Below are 19085 nucleotides of genomic sequence, written 5' to 3'. Positions count from 1 at the left end.
TTAGAAATAAAGAATCTTGGGTCCCCTTCCCGGACTCACTGAATCAGAATCTGCATGATCACAAGATCCCCAGGTAATTCATATGCACATTGAGAATCACTGGGCTAGACAGTAATGTGTCTTTCCCCAGAAAGCGTGAGTATTGGAGACAAGTAGACATGGGTCCACCTTTTCTAAATCTCCTAGAAGCATCACTTTTAATCTAAAAATAATAGCATAATCTACCTTGCAGGGTTTTCATGATATGAGCATAACATAGATATAGGCATATACATTTCATGATATATACATAGACAATATATGCAAACTGTCTGGCATGTAGTATCTAATACAGTATATAGTAGTTAATATTATTTCCAATCTCATGCTTACCATTAATACTGTGCTCAACCAAAAGGAAAGCCACGAGTGACTATGCATCCATGAAGGAATCACCTTTCTTTCTTCCTTTGTTCTATTTGTTAAATATCATTTTAACTTCTTTATGTGATTAAGATTTCTATGATATTTCATATTTATAACTTCAAGATGACAGAACTAATCCCCAAGCCAAGTCATGACCGAAAGAATACAACAGTCCTCTAGTATCTTGACTCTGGATCCTATAAACCTGGCCGTTAGGAGCCAGAGAATATCTGCTGCCTCTGCTTCCATGATTTTCTCCGAGACTCAACTGCCAAGGGATGAACCCACAGATTTGGCAACAGTTGAACACATTTAAAAGATGATCTCTCGTCAGTAAGATGTCACATCTGTCAGCATCAGGGAAAACAGTTTGAAGAGAAACAGAGAAATAGAAAAAAAAATAGAACCAAACCTGAACCAAAATTTTGGAAAAATATAGAATAATAAACTGTACCAAATTATATTTTTGGAGGAGACATCTTAGAGGGAATATGGTAATAACATCAATTAGAAAACTGTGTTTCCCTAACGCAGTGGCTCTTAATGCTAGCAGTGCATTAGAAACAACTAGGAGGCTTTAAAAAAAATTGACTGCACATTTCTGAGGGAGGCACCCAGGCTTCAGTGCTTTTTAAAAGATTCGCAGTTGATTTTAATGTGCAGCCAGGGTTGAGAACAACTGCCCTACAGCAACAGAAACCTGGTCTTATTTAACATGGTCAATCCACTGAGAGTTACCGGTTGCTATCTGATACACAGTTCCCCAAACTTTAAGTACTGGATTTAACTTCAGTGTGTACCTCTTCTAGGTCTTTTCACCATTCTTCCAGGACTTCCACCATAAGGAAAGGAGCCCCTGGACCAACATCCTCTAAGATGTTTATATGGACCAGTGGCCGAACCTCTTCAACTTACAGACATGATGAGAAAAGGTAAATCACTGGGACTCTGGAGGCTTTTCAGAATCATTTAACCTGAATACCCAGAGAGTATGCCAAAGAGAAAGCGTTAGGCAACTGAGCTTTATATTTTGCAAGTGTTAATGTGGGATGGACTCTACATTGAGGGAATGGGTTTTAGACACTTTGGCCGTCCTCCTCCTTGCATTCTCCATGCTCACTCCTACCACGTAGCTTTACAAAGGCTGTTCCCTGTCAGAAATGCCCTTTACACATGCACATATACACACACTGGTCACTTAGCTAACTCTACCTCTGCCTTCAGATATCCATCCAATCAGAACCTCCCACTATCCTCTTGATCAGCACAGAATTTGTGTTTTACTGTCCCCTGAATTTTCACCTCCTACCACCATACCTGGCACATAGTAAGTGCTCAATAAATACTGAACTGAAATAATGAAAATTGCATTTCAAAGCAGTGGACATATGGCAGGGAAGGAAAGCAAAAACTAAGAGAGAATGAAAAAAGGATAGACAAGTCCATGGAGCTCTCAAACTCCTTGGAAGAATAGCCTGGGGTCGGGGAAGAATGGGGGAATTAGAAAAAAAATTAAAGGGCAAAAGCAGTGATAATGAAAGACAAAATGACAATTATACAGCTCAACCCAGCTCTCCAACTTGGGAGTAAATACATTCATAAAATTCTCTGGCCATTTTTAATATTTGGTTTCTCTTTCTTTTTTTCTTCTGCATCTCTCTCTTTCTTATTGACCTGGTACTATTATTTGGGTTTGATGAAGCTAAATTTTAAACACAACTGCCTATACCAACATATTGCAGCTTAGGCAAGGCTCACCTGCCTGCAGAATCTGACAGAAATCAGGATTGATAAATGCGGGCACAAGAAGAAGGACCTGAGGGAGGTTTACCTGAGTGTAAATTTTATAGCTGGTACTTCTATTTTTCCTTTTAAAAATCTGTATTTCCCTACAGATAAAATCCTTTAAAAATTCTGAAGGCAAAATTGTTCTTCACAATAATTTGGAAGCAACTTATTCACAACAGAAAATCTGTTAAATAAATCATGGAATGTAATGTACCACTTAGCAGTTAAAAATGTTTTGGCATAACATTAACTGACAAATCAAGTTGGAAAAGTGCATACATACTATAATTGCAGCCACAAAAAATATATACATAGGAAAAGGCGTGAAAGGAAAAGTATGCTTCTTACTCCTCCATTTTCCAAATGCTTTGTAATATGTTATACTATCTTAACTATGGAAAAAATAGTGATATGATATTTAAGTAAAATAGGTTTTCACATGCTTTTTCTCAATGCTTAATCAAGTTATTTTTCATTTGCTTTCAAGCAACTAAGTTGAACCATCTTTCAGCAAGAGCTTTACTATAAGACTGAAATTTTGTGTCATTTTTAAATTCCATACTTTGTATGAAATTTCCTCATTTCTTTAAAAAAAAAAAAGGTCACTACCATTGATGGTGCAGAAAGGCAGAGATTTTGTTGCCCTACAGGAATAGTGTGACTATCAATGGCCAGTCCTCCTTAGATTTTGAAGGTTTCATCAGAGCAGGTGAAGCATGATGTATTTGTTTCAACTTCTATTTATTCTCAATGAGTAATTTAATTAAATACATTTTTCTATATATATAAATTTTTTTACAAACAAAAGGATTAACATTTAAGAAGCAATTACTCTGCACTGCATGTTTTCATAAACCGTTCTCTTCTAATTTGTAAGATAAGGATTATTATGCCCATTTTACAGTTGGGAAAGCTGAGGCTTAGAGAGTTTAAGTAACTTCCAAGCGTGCAACAACTAGCCAGTGATTGAATCAAGATTTAAACCCAAGGTTGTACTCTCTCCCCCGCACCCCATGGCTTACATAGGCTCTTGTCAAACATGAGATATTCGGAGCAGCAGTGAACAACCAAGCCCACAGGGGGAAACTATGATGAAACAGAGTTGAAAATTGTATATCACAGGAGATAATAAATATGTGAATACGATATATTGGCAATATTTGTGGCATTAAAAGGAGCAAGTAATTAGCTTCATATCCTATACCAGTAAGATTCTATAAAACTCTTAATTACTACTTTCATGTTTTCAGTAACTATGATTTCAGTAACTATGGGGTTTTAAATAATTAAAATATTGACTCTAAGTAAATCATTTTCAGCAAGTTTTATTTATGGGATGGGGATGCCAAGGCTTATGAAATCAATCTGCATGACTTTGGCCTACAAAGTCAAAGACAAATGGAAAAACAGGCAAAGAATACAGCAATAGAATCTGACACTAAGCCAGTATCCTTAGTTTGATGTTGGTTCATTTGCCTGTACCTCTTTCTTAACCACACCTCTGTCTTCACTGCCTAATTCACAGACTCTTGTGGAACAAGACTCAGATTTTAAAACTGACTTTAAACAGCAGCTATTGCTCTGCTTAATACTCTTGGTGGCAGTAATCATGGTGATAAGGAAAGTAATGACGGTTGATAATAAATCTAGATAATTAAGGTCCTCAAGTTAATTATTTGCAAATAAATTAACTAGGTTGTCTGGAAGCACTGCCCAGAACTGCTGGTAACTGTTCCAACCTCAGTTTCTTATTCTGCAAACCTGGCCTCTGTGTGTTCAGCTTCTCCAACTGTGTTCCCCCGGCAATCCCAGAGGCCAGGCAGCCAAAAACACTTGGCTCCACTCCACACTGCCTTATTCTGAGACCAGAGACAAACTTGTCAGGATCTCGGCTTCCCTAGGATTCCTCAAGAGATGCAACATCAAGAAATAAGCTTACAGACAGGCAGAGCGACCAAGTGGAAGTAAAAGTCCACTGAAAATTCTGAAACCTAATTTTTATGGTTCAAGGGAAGTTGAAGTCAACTTTACATTTTTTTCATTATTTTAATTCAAAGCCAGTCCTTTTTCTGATCATCTGCTATATGCAAAACACTGGTTTCTATCCTTATCCTCCATTCCACATGCCCAGCAATGTGAAGGAATATTTTTTCTTCCCTGAACAAATTTGTTAGGTGAGCCGATGTTAATCTCTAAATCGCAGGAGGCAAAATAAAACAAGAGCAGCAATAACTAATTTAAAAATTAAAGAAGAGAGAGGTTATTAGCCAAGGACATTACCACTGAGTGTTTATCAAATATTCTTTGGATTGTTTATACTAAATATTGAATTGGTATAAAGGAACATTTATCACATGTTACCATACAGAGAATGATGATATAATAAACATCTGAGTACCCTTCATTAAGCTTAAAAACTAAAACAATCAGAATTTTTGAAGCCCTTGAGGGTGCTTCCCTAAGAGCATCCCCCTCCTTATCCCTGCCCCCACCCAGAGATAACCACCCTCCTGTTTATCATTCCCTTGCTTTTCTTCATGAGTTTGTCACATCTGAATGCTTAAACAATACATTGTTTACTTCTAAATGTTTGGAGACTTTAAATAAATGGAATCATACCATATGAATTGTTCTGCAACTCGTTGTTTTCACCAAACATGGTCCCATGATTTATCAGTGCTGATGTGACTAGCTGTAGCTTATTTCGTCTGCTGTGTAGTATGCCATTATACGAATATACCACCATTTATTCATCCAGTCTACTTCCCATAGACATTGGCATTATTTCCAGTTCTTTTTGTACTGACAATGCTGCTATAAAACTTTTTGTTCATGTCTCCTGTACATATGTACAAACATTTCTTAGGTTTTACACCTAACTTGGGAATTGTTGATTCAAAAGTATGCACAGCTCTCACTTCACCAGGCAATGCCATTGCTTTCCAAAGCAGCTATAGATATGATTCCATTGCTCTAGAGTTTTAGGGGTTTTAATTTTCATCAATCCAGAGGGTATTGTGCTTTCAATTCCCATTTTTCAGATTAGTAATAAGATTGAGTCTACGTCCCTAGTCCTTTTCTGTAAAGTGCCTGTTCTAACATGTGGCCCATTTTTAATTGGATTTTTGTCTTTTTCTTATTGACTTGTAGGAATTCTTTATAAAAGTCTGTTTTCTTTCATTTAAAAAATTTAATAGAATATAGAAAGGTAACCATTGAGAATGGTTGAAAACAAAATGAGAGAACTGGAAGATAAAGTGAAAGAAATATCTCAAAATCCAGAGGAAAATTACAAAGAGATGGAAATCTTAAGAGGAAGGATCAGAAAGTTACATGTGAATGATAAGAGTTCCAGGAGCGGGGAAAGAGATGGAGGAGAGAAATAACAATGAGACTTCCTTTTCTGACAGTATAGTAGACCAAATAACACCAACCCTCCTGCAGCAACAATTTAAAATGCTATATAAACTATTAAAAACTTTTATAAAAGTTTCTATTAACCCTTTGTCTATTGTGTGCAAACAGCTTCTCCCAGTTTACTTGTATTTTCACTTTCTTTATGATATCTTTTCATAAACATGGTCTTAATTTTAATGTGTTCTCAGCAATTTTTCAACATTTTGAAATCCTTTCCTATCCCAAGTTCAAAAGGGTATGCTCTGATACAGTTAATATTTTGCAGGTTTGCCTTTCACAATTAAGTCCTTAATCACCTGAAGTTTACTTTTGTGTGTGGTGTGAACTAGGCATCTATTTTTTTCTGTACAGATAACCAATTGTCCAGCACCTTTCGTTGGATAGTTTGTCCTTTCCTCAATGATCTAAAAGTACACATGTATCATATATTAGGTTTCCACATACGCATGGATATGTTTCTGGATCTCTACTCTGTCCCACTGGTGAATTTTGTCTACCTCAGACAAACACCACCCCTGAGCTTACAAACATTAGCATTATAATGCATCGTGATATCTGGTATAAAAGTTGCCCACCTTGTTCTTTTGTAATCAGGATTGTATTTGCTATCCTTAGATGTTTGCACTCCCATACCTATTTTAGAATCAGCTTGTCCAGTCATGCCTACCCCACTTCCCAAAAAAGCTCTTGTGATTTTTTTGGAATTTTATGAAAGCTATTAATTAATTTGTGGTAAATTTGCATCTTTATGTCACCAAGTCTTTTTCTGAATATGATCCTCCGAATGATTTGTATAATCTAGGTTTATTTACCTATAAATAATCAGAGCCTGGTATTTCCATTATGAGGATATTTTAAATTGATGATTCAATTTTTAATGATTTAAAACTATTTAGATTTTCTAGCTATTTCAAAGTAGTTTCAATAAGCCATACATTTGTAAGAATTTGCTATATATTTAAGTAAATCATATATCAAAGTTTTTAAATGTCTTGCTATAAAGTTGTTTCTAATATCCTCTATTATCTTTCTAATCTAACTGTATCTGTACTTACAGTTTTTAAATTCCTGATATTTATTTGAGTCTTCTCTAGTTTTTCTTATCAGTCTCATCAGAGGTTTAGCTATTTCATTAGTCTTTTCAAAAAACTAATCTTTGATTTCATTAATTCTTTAATACAGTGCATCTTTTATTCCATTTATTTCTACTCATGGATATTATTTCCTTCCTTACACTTTCTTTTAATATATTCTATTAATCGTTTCATAACTCCTTACGTTGGATGCCTAGCACATTAATTTTCAGGCTTTCTTCTTAACTAATATAAACATTTAAGATTATTTAGTTCTATCTAATAGAACTAATAGAAGGTGAGGATGTACATACATCTCAAAAACATAGAAGACTTTGGTGGGTGGAAGGCAGAACAGTGGCTGTTTTAATCCATGCCACTCTCAGCTCTGCCATATGAGATAATGAGTTGAGTGCTCCTGGGGCAAAGATACATAGCAACTCTGCCTGTTTCAACTCAGCTGGCATTCAGCAATCTATTGCCCCACAGATTCACTTTGTAGGATCTAAGAGAAGGCACTTTTCCTTGAAGTCTGGAAACTAGAGCTCTCAGTGCCAGAAAAGCTTGAAATTTTCCTAGAAGGAATACTAAATATATTAGTGGTACAGTACAATGGGCGCTGATAGGAAGAGAGAAGCCAGGAGTCTGTTCTAGCCATGGTTCTCTGGTCTACTTGGTTTCACTTGGCCATTAAGCCTCCCTACACTGGCTGCCTCAGTGTAGGGAGGCTCAGTATTGAAGCCTTTTCTAGCCCACATAAAGGAACATACTCTGTGAGCCTAATAAATGCAAGAGACTGAACATACAAAGGTGAATGCGGTCTGGCTCTAACTCTTGAGCCACTCAATATTCACTGGGCCAGAGAGGCATAAATATAAATATTTAGTATGTTAAGTATTATGGTTACTATGGTTAGGTTTCTGAAGGGCCTCCCCAAGTTATGACAGATATACATAATCCTTTATTCACACCTTCCCTCCTCTTTCCTGCACCTGCCAGTGCCCCTCACCTCTCTGACTGCTTTGGGACCCTTTGTAGATCTGTCTTCTTGCCCTTTCCAAGTTCTAGTACCCTCGCTGAGTTTTGTTTCTCTGACTACCTAGGGAGTCTCATTAAAACCCACAGTGTTCATAGTTACTTCTGGACACAAATGATGCCCATATCTAAATTTTCATCTCCTCTACCACTGCTTTTTTTTCAACCCCTATTTAACACCTGAAATGCTGACAGAGTTTCAGAATCAGTCTCTTAGCCTCCAGGAATAAACCATTCCAAACAGCCAACCACACTAACGTGAGTGATCTTTCTAAAGTACAAAGCTAATTATATCACTTTCTTGCTTAAATTCTTTTAGTGGCTCCTCTGACTTCAGAAGACATACAACACCCTTTATCTCTGACCCCTGCCTATCTAACCAGCTCATTACCTGCCACCCCCACTCACTGCATCCTGGAATCCAACCACTCTCAGCTACCCTATTCCCCTTATCAACTGTTTGCTCATTGGAGATTTAATTCAGTCTATTACTGAATCCTTTAACTATCACCACTTAAACTGTTATGGCCACCTTGGTTTAATTAAACATGAATTAAAACATTCATGTTCATAAATCAAGTCCTGAGCCAAGTTATCCATCACCAATCTACTGAATGCCCAGTTCAAGGAATGTCCAATACAGTGATAGCCAATTTGCCTGAAGCCAAATTGCCAAATACTAATGCATTTGCCAGTTGATCTTTTTGGTGAATTTATCAAATTTAGTTACTTACCAAAAACTTTGTATAATCATTGTAACCCTCATAGTTCTATGGGTTAGTAGGAACCAAAAAGACTGCAGGGGACCCAGATTTGGGGCTTTGAGACTCTCCTCTGTCTCTCAGTCTCTGCAGCCATTGTCCCTCTATCTCTCTGCCCCTCTGTCTTTTCTTCCCTGTGCTCCAGACACCCTCCGTCTTCAGGGTCCCCTGTTCTCAGGTCTTCCTCCCCTCCCCCCGACCCAGCCATGCCCTACTGTTCTCTCTATTCTTTGTTTCCTCTCCTCTCTGCCCCTGGGTTTCCCCCTCTCTAGGATCAGCAGGCCAGGCTACATTATGCTGATTCTGCTCTTCAACTTTCCCCCAGCAGAGGGTCCCACCAATCTTGTCCAGATCCCTCCTGTTCCAATAACAGGACAAGAGCAAAGACAAATTAAACATTTTGTTATAAGGACAAAATAAAACTGTTCAAATAAAACTTAGCAGAAACTTCAAAAAGCTGTTAAAAATTCCCACCCAAAATCAATTACCGTAATCTTATGAATAGTTAAAAGAAACAAATTTTGGTTAATTGATAAAGTTGCCAAATCTATCAAAGTCATGAAATTTGCACAAGAATCTCAGTGATACTAAAATGTTAGCAAAACAGCAAATAACTCTAAAAAGGAATTGAGTAAAATCATTATAAACAGAAAGGCTCCCATATGAAATGCTAAATTTTTGCTATCTCTATTAGAAGAATATATTCATACACATATTCAAAAAATATATATCTATGAATATAAGAATTATTTATAAAGAGACTAAACCTCCCTCAGAAACTTACTTAGCTTTAAAAAAAAAAACAAAGAGATCTTAAAATACTGCTAAAAATAACATATTCATAAGAAGAATATAATTCAATGTATTTTTAAAATATCATCTTAAAATATTCTTAAGAAAATACATTCATATTACTTTACTATACTTAAAACAATGCTCCTTAAAATAAGTTTTTGTTAAATCTGTGATTAAGTGGGCAAATTATTCATTTGGCAAAGTGATCCTTCAATAAATTGGCAAATTGGCTAATCATGGTGCATTAGCCATTCACTAACTGAACCTTTGGCAAATCAGCGCCCAGCATATTGACTTGCTTCCTTTCTGTACTCATTACAATAAGTCTCCTTAAGATGCATTGTAATGATTGGTATCTCACCCAGCTCCCTCAGGACATGTCTTATTCACTTTGTATTCCCCAGAACTTGGCACAGTACGTTTCATCTTATGAAGACTTTAAAATGTTGACAAATGAATAAACAAATGAATTAATAAATGACATTTACCCTGCCTTAACATGAATAGTTTTCTTCCTGCAGGCTAAATACCAAGGGAATCTGAATTTAAATGAGTGAAGCCCAAGGAAAACTTTTTTTCTTGCACATTTTACTCTTTATATCCATGTTTGTATATGTACAGCCTCATAAATAATTTGCTTGTGAACCATAGGACTACTATCAAACTTTAAGACACTATCCAAATATGGAGTTTGAAATAAAATTGTATTGTGTTGACTATGGCTTGAGGTAAATATAAAGCTTTATTGGACAATTAAATTTTTTTATACAAAATATTTTGTTATACTTGAATTTGCCTTGTAGTTTTATTAATAACTCACATTCTCCAAAAGGATTTGGGCAGAATGCTCCCTGTATATGTAGAAAAGACTGCACATATGTACTACTTGTTATTGCCAACATGTATAAATGCTGATTTGTAACCACCATACTGATTCATGGTTCACCATGAACCATGAAGCCACAGCTGCTCCAACAGAGCTTAAACATACTGCTTCGCCAGTATACACCAAGGCTAGATCTGCTTCAGACTTAGAAATCCAAATTCCTGCTCTATACCTATGGTTGAATATCCCCCATATTCGAAACTTATTTTGTAGTCATGCCTGAGTCATTATTCCTCCTGAGAGCTCTACTTCAATGAACTATTCTAGCCTTCATTCCCTTATTTCTCCCTCTACCCCTTTTAAGAAGATTCCACAGAGAATAGACACAAAGAGCCAAAGAGAGATGAACTGTCCACTCTGTTAGTAGTGGCAGAGTAACCCCCAAAGTACAAGGCTTCCTAGTATGAAGGATGAAGTTTAGGCCTGAGGCCCAAAATATAGCATCATGCTCATTCCCCACCCCCACCCCCCAGCTTTGAAGACAACTTGGCATAGGAGGGGCACCTCACTAATCCACTTAGTCTCAGGCTATGGACACTCCCTTCCCCACCTGGGGCTTACTACCTAGAGATAGCGAGGCCAAGGCACACCAGGCCTGAACAAAGGCAAGTCCAAAAGGATGAGAAAAAAATTGTGCCACTCATAAACAGTGATCTTCAGTCTCACCCAAAATGTAGACAGGGTCTCTGACTGTCAGGCTCTGGTCTATCTCACCAATCAGATTAGTCAATCCTCACCTGAGCTCATGACACTATGTTTGTGGGGGAGAGAATCTATAAATGAACAATCAGCCTCTCCCTTCTTAGCCAGGGCAGCAAAAACACCCCCTTTGGAACCAGGAAGAATAGCAAAATAAGGACCCCTGCTTTAACACCCTCTACTATTCCCCCAGTCGTCCAAGTTAAGTTCTTGGGCATAAATCTAAACTATATCCTTTTTCTCACTTCCTCATCATCCCCTATATTCTATGAGTCACCAAATCCTGAAGTTTTATCTCCTAGATATTTCTCCATACATCCTTTTCTCTCCATCTATCCTACCTCGATCCTAGATCCAGCCCTGATCATCCTTTGCCAACACTATAGTAGCTATCCCCTAATTCTTCTTTCTGATTTAAGTCTGCCTCCATCGTTAATCTAATCTTCACCCTGAAGCCAGAGTGATCATTCTGAAACTCAGTTCTGATCATGTCACCCTCTGCCATCTTCCCATTAACTACAGGATAAAGGCCAAGTTCCTTAAATGACTTACAAAAACTCTTCATAACCTACTACCTCTCCAAACTCATCTGCCCCATTTCCCCTGTCCCACACTCATCCGAGTAATAATAAAATTTGTGTAGTTTCTGACAGTCAGCATGTAGTTGCAAATCTCCATCCTTTGTTCATGTGATTCCTTCTGTCTGAAATGCCCTTGATTCCCTGTGTCATGTGGTTAACTTGGATTCAATCTTGAAGATTCTGTTAATTTCTCCTCCAGGATGCCTTCCCTAACCTTAATCCTTGCTCCCTGCCCTGCTCCCTCAGGCTGGGAAAATTACTCCTCTTCTATACTCATGCTGTGAATGGCTCCATCATTGAATTTACTACCCTACGTTGATATTTTTTTTCATGTTGGTCTTCCTGTTGGGTAGGGGCCACATACAATAACTAGAGGTTACCAGCATTCAAAATACGTTCGTAGACTTTAACTGAATCTTTAGTCCTCCAAATTATTCATTCATTCCTTAACTTATCCATTAATTCAATTAGCAATAAATTCATTATTGATGAATTTCATGAGTATGTCCCACCTCACTCATCCACTTTCATTTTGCTGAGTAATATCCTGATTTCCCAGATGTGTTTAGCCTGCGTGGAAACCAATCATTTTCCCTCTTCTCTACACATCCCAGGGCACGTGAAGAACATTTGTTAACCATTTCCAAATTGTGATTTGTTTCTAAATTACCCATTTGAATCATTTTTGTATTCTTCTTGTTCTAGTAACATAACTGACTGATTACACTGCATCTCTTTTATGGGTATAGACTGATGTAAGTGATGCAGTGTGACAGCCTACTACTCTGGAGCTGAGACTATTGCTCCCTCCTTGCTGGCCTCCACCTGCAGGAAATCCAAATCTCAAGGCAGCCATCAGAATTAAATACATTTTGATAAATAACAACAGGAAAGTAACAAAAGATTATTATTTTACAGCAGGCCTTTGAAGCCACTCAGACTCAGCCTGTCTCTTCTTGCTTCCAAAGTCTGGCTTTAACTGGATGGGCATTGATTTTTTTTTTTTTTTTTCACTCAGGTTCATAGAGAATCAAGTTTAAGAGCTTTGATATAAATCCTACATTTTCCAAAGAAAATCTCACGAAAGAATGGGGAAACTTAGAGGATGGGTGGTGGCTAGCCTGAGGAAGTCAAAAGCCTGCAAGCTGGCCAGCCAGCTAGCTAGTCCAGAGGCACTGGGCCTGGGAGCTGGAGAGTAATAAAAAAGATGGGCTCTCAGAGCTTCTGGCCATGAGGAGAATGAGTGGCCATGAGTGAGTGCTGGTGGGAAAGAGGCAGGAAGGACACGGTCATGAAAAGATGAGGAACAAAGTCCTCTATTTAGCTATGATTCTCCTACTATAAAGGGCCCACTCCTCAAGGAAAGAGTAAGATTTATATAAACTACCTCATGAAGAGAACTTTTAAATAATAGTAATAATGATAATAAACTAATCCATTAATTTTATACTCTAATAACCAGATTAACATATAGTCTTCCTTAAAACCTTTTGGAAATATACTAAGTACATACATGTTCTCACACTTCTATAGGGAATCTAAATATCTAACAACCAGTCCAGAATGAACCAGCGCCCCAGAATGTATGCCAGCCATAAACACCAGTAAGGCCATCCTGGAGCATGAAGCTGAATAGAATCCCTGAATATACACACAATTATACAAATAACAGGCATCTCTTTCCTCCTCTGCAAAGTTCCACACTGGATGCTAGTACCTTTTCAAGCAACGAGAGTGACTAGTGATGAAAATTTAAAAGGAAAATCTGAAGTCTGTCTCATGTATGTTGGCTTTTTGTCTGAAGCTTAAAATAAAAATGGCATAAGAGCTTCTTTCTCCATTTTCAGCACTCTATGTGTCCTCCTCTCTGTCCCCAAGCCCTAAAAGCCAGCAACTCCCCCACTCCCACACCCGTGCAATCCAAAGCTCCCTTCTCCGTGGCTACTTGGTTGCCTGTGTTTCCAGAATCCTTGAGCATTGCCTCCTTCCCATATTTCTCACATATCTCTCCAACCAGCCAGCACCCCCAGCAATTTCTCACTTCTTTTCTGCCTTCTCTGCCAGACATTATTTCAAATCCAACCCTCCACTCATAAGCTTTCTACACTATTCACTGCCTTGACATTCTGTCCTTTAGAAATTCTTTGGAGAAGCACAGCAATTTTGGGATGTTCTGATGTCCATGTCATAAAGGTGTAGCTCCCCACACCATTTCTTTTTTTATTTTTTTGAATTTTATTTTATTTATTTTTTTATATAACAGGTTCTTATTAGTCATCAGTTTTATACACATCATTGTGTACATGTCAATCCCAATCGCCCAATTCATCCCACCCCCACCCCCACCCTGCCGCTTTCCCCACTTGGTGTCCATACATTTGTTCTCTACAGCTGTGTCTCTATTTCTGCCCTGCAAACCAGTTCATCTGTACCATTTTTCTAGGTTCCACATATATGCGTTAATATACGATATTTGTTTTTCTCTTTCTGACTTACTTCACTCTGTATGACAGACTCTAGATCCATCCACGTCTCAACAAATGACCCAATTTTGTTCCTTTTTACGACTCAGTAGTATTCCATTGTATATATGCACCACATCTTCTTTATCCATTCGTCTGTCGATGGGCATTTAGGTTGCTTCCATGACCTGGCTATTGTAAACAGTGCTGCAATAAACATTGGGGTGCATGTGTCTTTTTGAATTATGGTTTTCTCTGGGTATATGCCCAGTAGTGGGATTGCTGGATCATATGGTAATTCTATTTTTAGTTTTTTAAGGAACCTCCATACTGTTCTCCATAGTGGCTGTATCAATTTACATTCCCACCAACAGTGCAAGAGGGTTCCCTTTTCTCCACACCCTCTCCAGCATTTGTTGTTTGTAGATTTTCTGACGATGCCCATTCTAACTGGTGTGAAGTGATACCTCATTGTAGTTTTTTTTTTTTTTTTTGCGGTACGCGGGCCTCTCACTGTTGTGGCCTCTCCCGTTGCGGAGCACAGTCTCCGGACGCGCAGGCTCAGTGGCCATGGCTCACAGGCCCAGCTGCTCCGCGGCATGTGGGATCCTCCCGGACCGGGGCACGAACCCGTGTCCCCTGCATCGGCAGGCGGACTCTCAACCACTGCGCCACCAGGGAAGCCCCTCATTGTAGTTTTGATTTGCATTTCTCTAATAATTAGTGATGTTGAGCAGCTTTTCATGTGCTTCTCAGCCATCTGTATGTCTTCTTTGGAGAAATGTCTCTTTAGGTCTTCTGCCCATTTTTGGATTGGGCTGTTTTTTTTTTTTTTAATATTGAGCTGCATGAGCTGTTTATATATTTTGGAGATTAATCCTTTGTCCATTGATTCATTTGCAAATATTTTCTCCCATTCTGAGGGTTGTCTTTTCGTCTTGTTTATGGTTTCCTTTGCTGTGCCAAAGCTTTGAAGTTTCACTAGGTCCCATTTGTTTATTTTTGTTTTTATTTCCATTACTCTAGGAGATGGATCAAAAAATATCTTGCTGTGATTTATGTCAAAGAGTATTCTTCCTATGTTTTCCTCTAAGAGCTTTATAGTGTCCGGTCTTACATTTAGGTCTCTAATCCATTTTGAGTTTATTTTTGTGTATGGTGTTAGGGAGTGATCTAATTTCACTCTTTTACATGTAGCTGTCCAGTTTTCCCAGCACCACTTATTGAAGAGACTGTCTTTTCTCCATTGTATATCATTGCTTCCTTTGTCATAGATTAGCTGACCATAGGTGCGTTCCCCACACCATTTTTAAATGGGAACATTTATTAAATACTTCATGTCAGTCATTCTCCTGGATAATCTACTTATGTCATCTCATTTAACCGTAACAATGTAGTTACACATTATTTCCACTTTGCAAGGAACTGAGAATTAGAAAGGCCGAGGAAGTTGTAGAGATCACACAGCTAGTAAGCCATGAAATCAGGTTTTGAACTAGGAGACAGTTTGACTCCAATCTGTTTTTTTCTTTCCGTAGGTTACTGCTCGAAAATTTTAAAAAATACTAATAAAACTATCCAAACTTATGGAGTCTGGCCTTGATTTGACTGACATTTTTGTAAACTCACTCGAATGTTTACAGTACAGGAAAAGAAGTCTGGGTCACCACTGGACATCTCCACATTTCTTATAAATCTCAAGTCAACAGAGCCCTAAGCAACCCTAAGCTTGAGAAAAATGTTAACCAGGATAAACTCTGTCTATTATTACCGAGGGGAAATAAGATATTAAGTTGATAGATTCCTCATATATGTTGCCATTTATTTGAATTAATGCTCCATTAGGTATTCAGAGAGTACAGAAAGATCAATGATGACCAGCTGGGGGTTGGCAAAGGAAACAAACCCAAAGCATTATTTTAAGGGCCGAAGGGATTGCTTTCTTTCTTCAGACTTAGAGAAAAAGCAAAAGTATTGACAGCTAGATATGGGTCCCAAGGAAAGAAGGGAGACTTGTTTCTGCCCAGGATTGGGGTGTGTGTGTGTGTGTGTGTGTGTGTGTGTGTGTGTGTGTGTGTGTGTGCACGTGTGTGTTGGAAGGCAATAGTCACATGCTGGGATCCAATTGCACTCAGGTGGGTTTGGAGGACCCATCTCGGCCTCTCTGCCTTAGGAAGGCCTGAGCAGCGACTTACTCTTTAGGGGTGTGTTGATTAACTGTGGACTTCAAGTAAAACTGTATTATGTTCAACCTCAGAAACATTTACCAAAAAATCAGGGACCATGACCTCCTGGACAAAAGGAAAACTGTCACAGCACTGAAAGCAGGAGAGGACCGGGCCATTCTCCTGGGACTGGCCATGATGGTGTGCTCCATCATGATGTACTTTCTGCTGGGAATCACACTCCTGCGCTCATACATGCAGAGGTAAAGCCATTGGGTGCTTGGGACTGTCTTTTGTCTCCCTTCTCCCTCCTCCCACACAGCTTATCAATCTTGAGGTCCTCTTCCTCACCTGCTTTCCTAAAAAGAACTTTGAGCAGCGCCTGGCACATACTATTTGTCAATAATGTTATCTAACAATAATGATAAAAATAGTTATATGTATAAACTGCTTACTATGTGCCAGGGACTTGCCATACATTACTTTTTTAATTCCCATAACTATTCTACAAGTATGAATATACTCATAAAAATGGCAAAACTGAGGCTCAAGATAGATACAATTTGCCCAGTGTCATATAGCTTTAGTGTTCGGCAGAGCCAAGATTCAAAACCACATCCTGTTAATTCCAGAATCCCTATTCTTGCCTCTTCACACCTCTGTCCATTCTCCACCTGCATTCCTTTCCACCACACCCCACTCTTCCATCACCCCAAATATTAGTGGTTCTCAACTGCACATTTCAACTTCCTAAGAAACTTTTAAGAATACTGACATCCAGGCCCCACCACAATCATTCCACAGGGTCAGATTTAGTAGGTCTGGAGTGGGACCCATTCACCAGTAGCTTTTAAATTTCCCCAGGTGATTCTAATAGGCTGAAAAACACTACTATGCACTAACTTTTTAAATTAAAGATTTTGAACCCTTCTTATTTAAATATTTGCCCTAGGTTTACTGAATAGATAGAGAGGCAATTGAATACTGAGTTGTCAAGTGTTCCTCCTGAGTAAGCCACATGATAAACCTCCACAGCATCTCTAGCTAACTGTTGTCCATAAATTGGACACTTTGAGCACAGGAAAGCCCAGCATTGCTATAACTAATGGGGAAGGTCTCAGAGTGCTTCAGCTTAAAGAAACGAGGCCCTTTCAAATGAAAACTTGAGGTTTCAATCCAAAAGAGAATCAAACCATTTTGTGGCATTCATTTCCCCACCTAAATTAATAACTTTCATTTTAGAAGGAAACTCTAGTTGAAACACAGTAATCTGCTAAAATTAAGGCATCATCTTTCCCATTTGTGGCTGCTCTGCTCTGTTTCTCTGATGCCTTCAGCTGTGCTGCTTCTCAGTGAAAGCTCTGATGCCTCAGGCCCCAAGAGTTCACTGACTCCAAAACCGCTTTCAGATCCTCACATCTGCTTAGAACCATCTAAGACTTTTTTCCTCCTTGTATAAGCAAAATCTGACCACCCATGTCCCAGGAAAATACAAACTGCCACACCAGAGGGGGTCAGTGCTAGTATCCTGGCTCTGGTATGAAACTGGACATGGAAAGGGTGCCCTGTCAACACATGTCCAGCAAAAAGAAGGGCTATTAATCTGCAAAGAATGTTTTCTGATCACTCTGGTAATCAGCTTATATCCAGAAGCAAAACATTGACTCTGGGTGTGTTACTTCCTAATCACAAATATTACCCTTGATCATAAAATTATAAATGTTTTAGAATGAAAAGCTGACCAATGGGCAGCTGGAGGGTTTGTTTGTTTGTTTAATCTTTCTAATTGAGAGGTCCCAGGGCACTGATAAGAACCCATTAATCTGCATATAACAAGAGCCTCTTTTCCACTGTTTGTGGGGAAGAAGGGCAGCACCATGGAACGAGCCCGGGCAGTAGAGAAATAGAGGATTGGATGGAATCACAATTTCCATCACTTATTAGCTGTGTGTCCTTGTATGTATTTGATTTCTCTGACTGTCAATTCACTCAGCTTTAAAAGGAATTAATACCTAACCTATAGGGTTATTGGGAGAACAAAGAAGACAATGTATGTAAAGCACCAGTTAGGGTGACAGGGGATGCAATAAGTGATTGCTCTTGGTATAATCAAAAGGTGGAGTTATCTTTTCTCCCTTATTAGAAAGACCTTAAAGAAATATATCACTGTCCTTTCATCTGTCACATTGGACCTCAAGCCCCTCCACCCTTTCACCATCTCTCCTCCCCTTCTCCCTTACCCCTTCGCTGCCTACAAACTGGGCAGACATTGCGAGGTGAGGACCAAGGCATGGCAGGAAGCAGCTTAAAATGCAGAAATGCAGTGTGAGTACAGGTTGTGATGTAAAAAGATGCTGCCTTATGCTTACCAATGAATTTGATAAGGAAAAATATCTAACTTAAATCAAGCACTGGAAAAGATGATACTATATCTGATGGAAATCATTGGCAAAGTTCTCAGATGCCAGGCAAAGTTTGTCTGTGTTTATATTATACTTAGCCTAAAGCTGCTCTATTTAAAAACATACACATTAACAAATAGGTTGTATTATAGATCTTGAAGATTTTTCAGGTCAAGGAGCTGACAAATGTTCCCCTCTGATTACACCTTCTTTGCCCTTGGCATTTGGGCCTGTGCTTATTCTCCTCCTCTCTGTGTAGTGTGTGGACCGAGGAGGCTCAGTGCACCTTGCTGAATGCATCCATCACGGAAACATTTAACTGCTCCTTCAGCTGTGGTCCGGACTGCTGGAAACTCTCTCAGTACCCCTGTCTCCAGGTGTACGTTAACCTGACTTCTTCTGGAGAGAAGCTCCTTCTCTACCACACGGAAGAGACAATGAAAATCAATCATGAGGTAGGAGCTGGGCGCACACTGCATCTCGTTCACCCCCACACAGCTCCGCACCGTTCCATCTCTCTATCAAGTTCCCCTGTGCCAGCACTTCAAAGGAAAATGCCACTAGGAAGCAGGCCCTTCCTCATCCAGTCACAGAACTCACTACACTACTTGACTCT

General features: G+C 38.8%; 1 protein-coding gene across 1 annotated transcript in view; it reads left to right on the top strand.

Moving 5' to 3' along the window:
- Window positions 1-1281: 1281 nt before the first annotated feature.
- KCNMB2 (potassium calcium-activated channel subfamily M regulatory beta subunit 2) overlaps window positions 1282-19085 on the top strand; it is a gene marked incomplete at both ends in the record, with an annotated part of 29777 nt that continues 11973 nt past the window's right edge. The window contains 3 exons of the mRNA XM_082839480.1: window positions 1282-1337; window positions 16160-16330; window positions 18729-18924. Coding sequence (XP_082695606.1) covers window positions 1282-1337; window positions 16160-16330; window positions 18729-18924 — 423 coding nt within the window. The remainder of the gene's footprint in view (window positions 1338-16159; window positions 16331-18728; window positions 18925-19085) is intronic.

Source organism: Leucopleurus acutus, assembly GCF_964270905.1.
Source record: "Leucopleurus acutus genome assembly, chromosome: 5".
NCBI classification, from domain to species: domain Eukaryota; kingdom Metazoa; phylum Chordata; class Mammalia; order Artiodactyla; family Delphinidae; genus Leucopleurus; species Leucopleurus acutus.
This window is presented reverse-complemented; position numbering and strand designations above follow the sequence as displayed.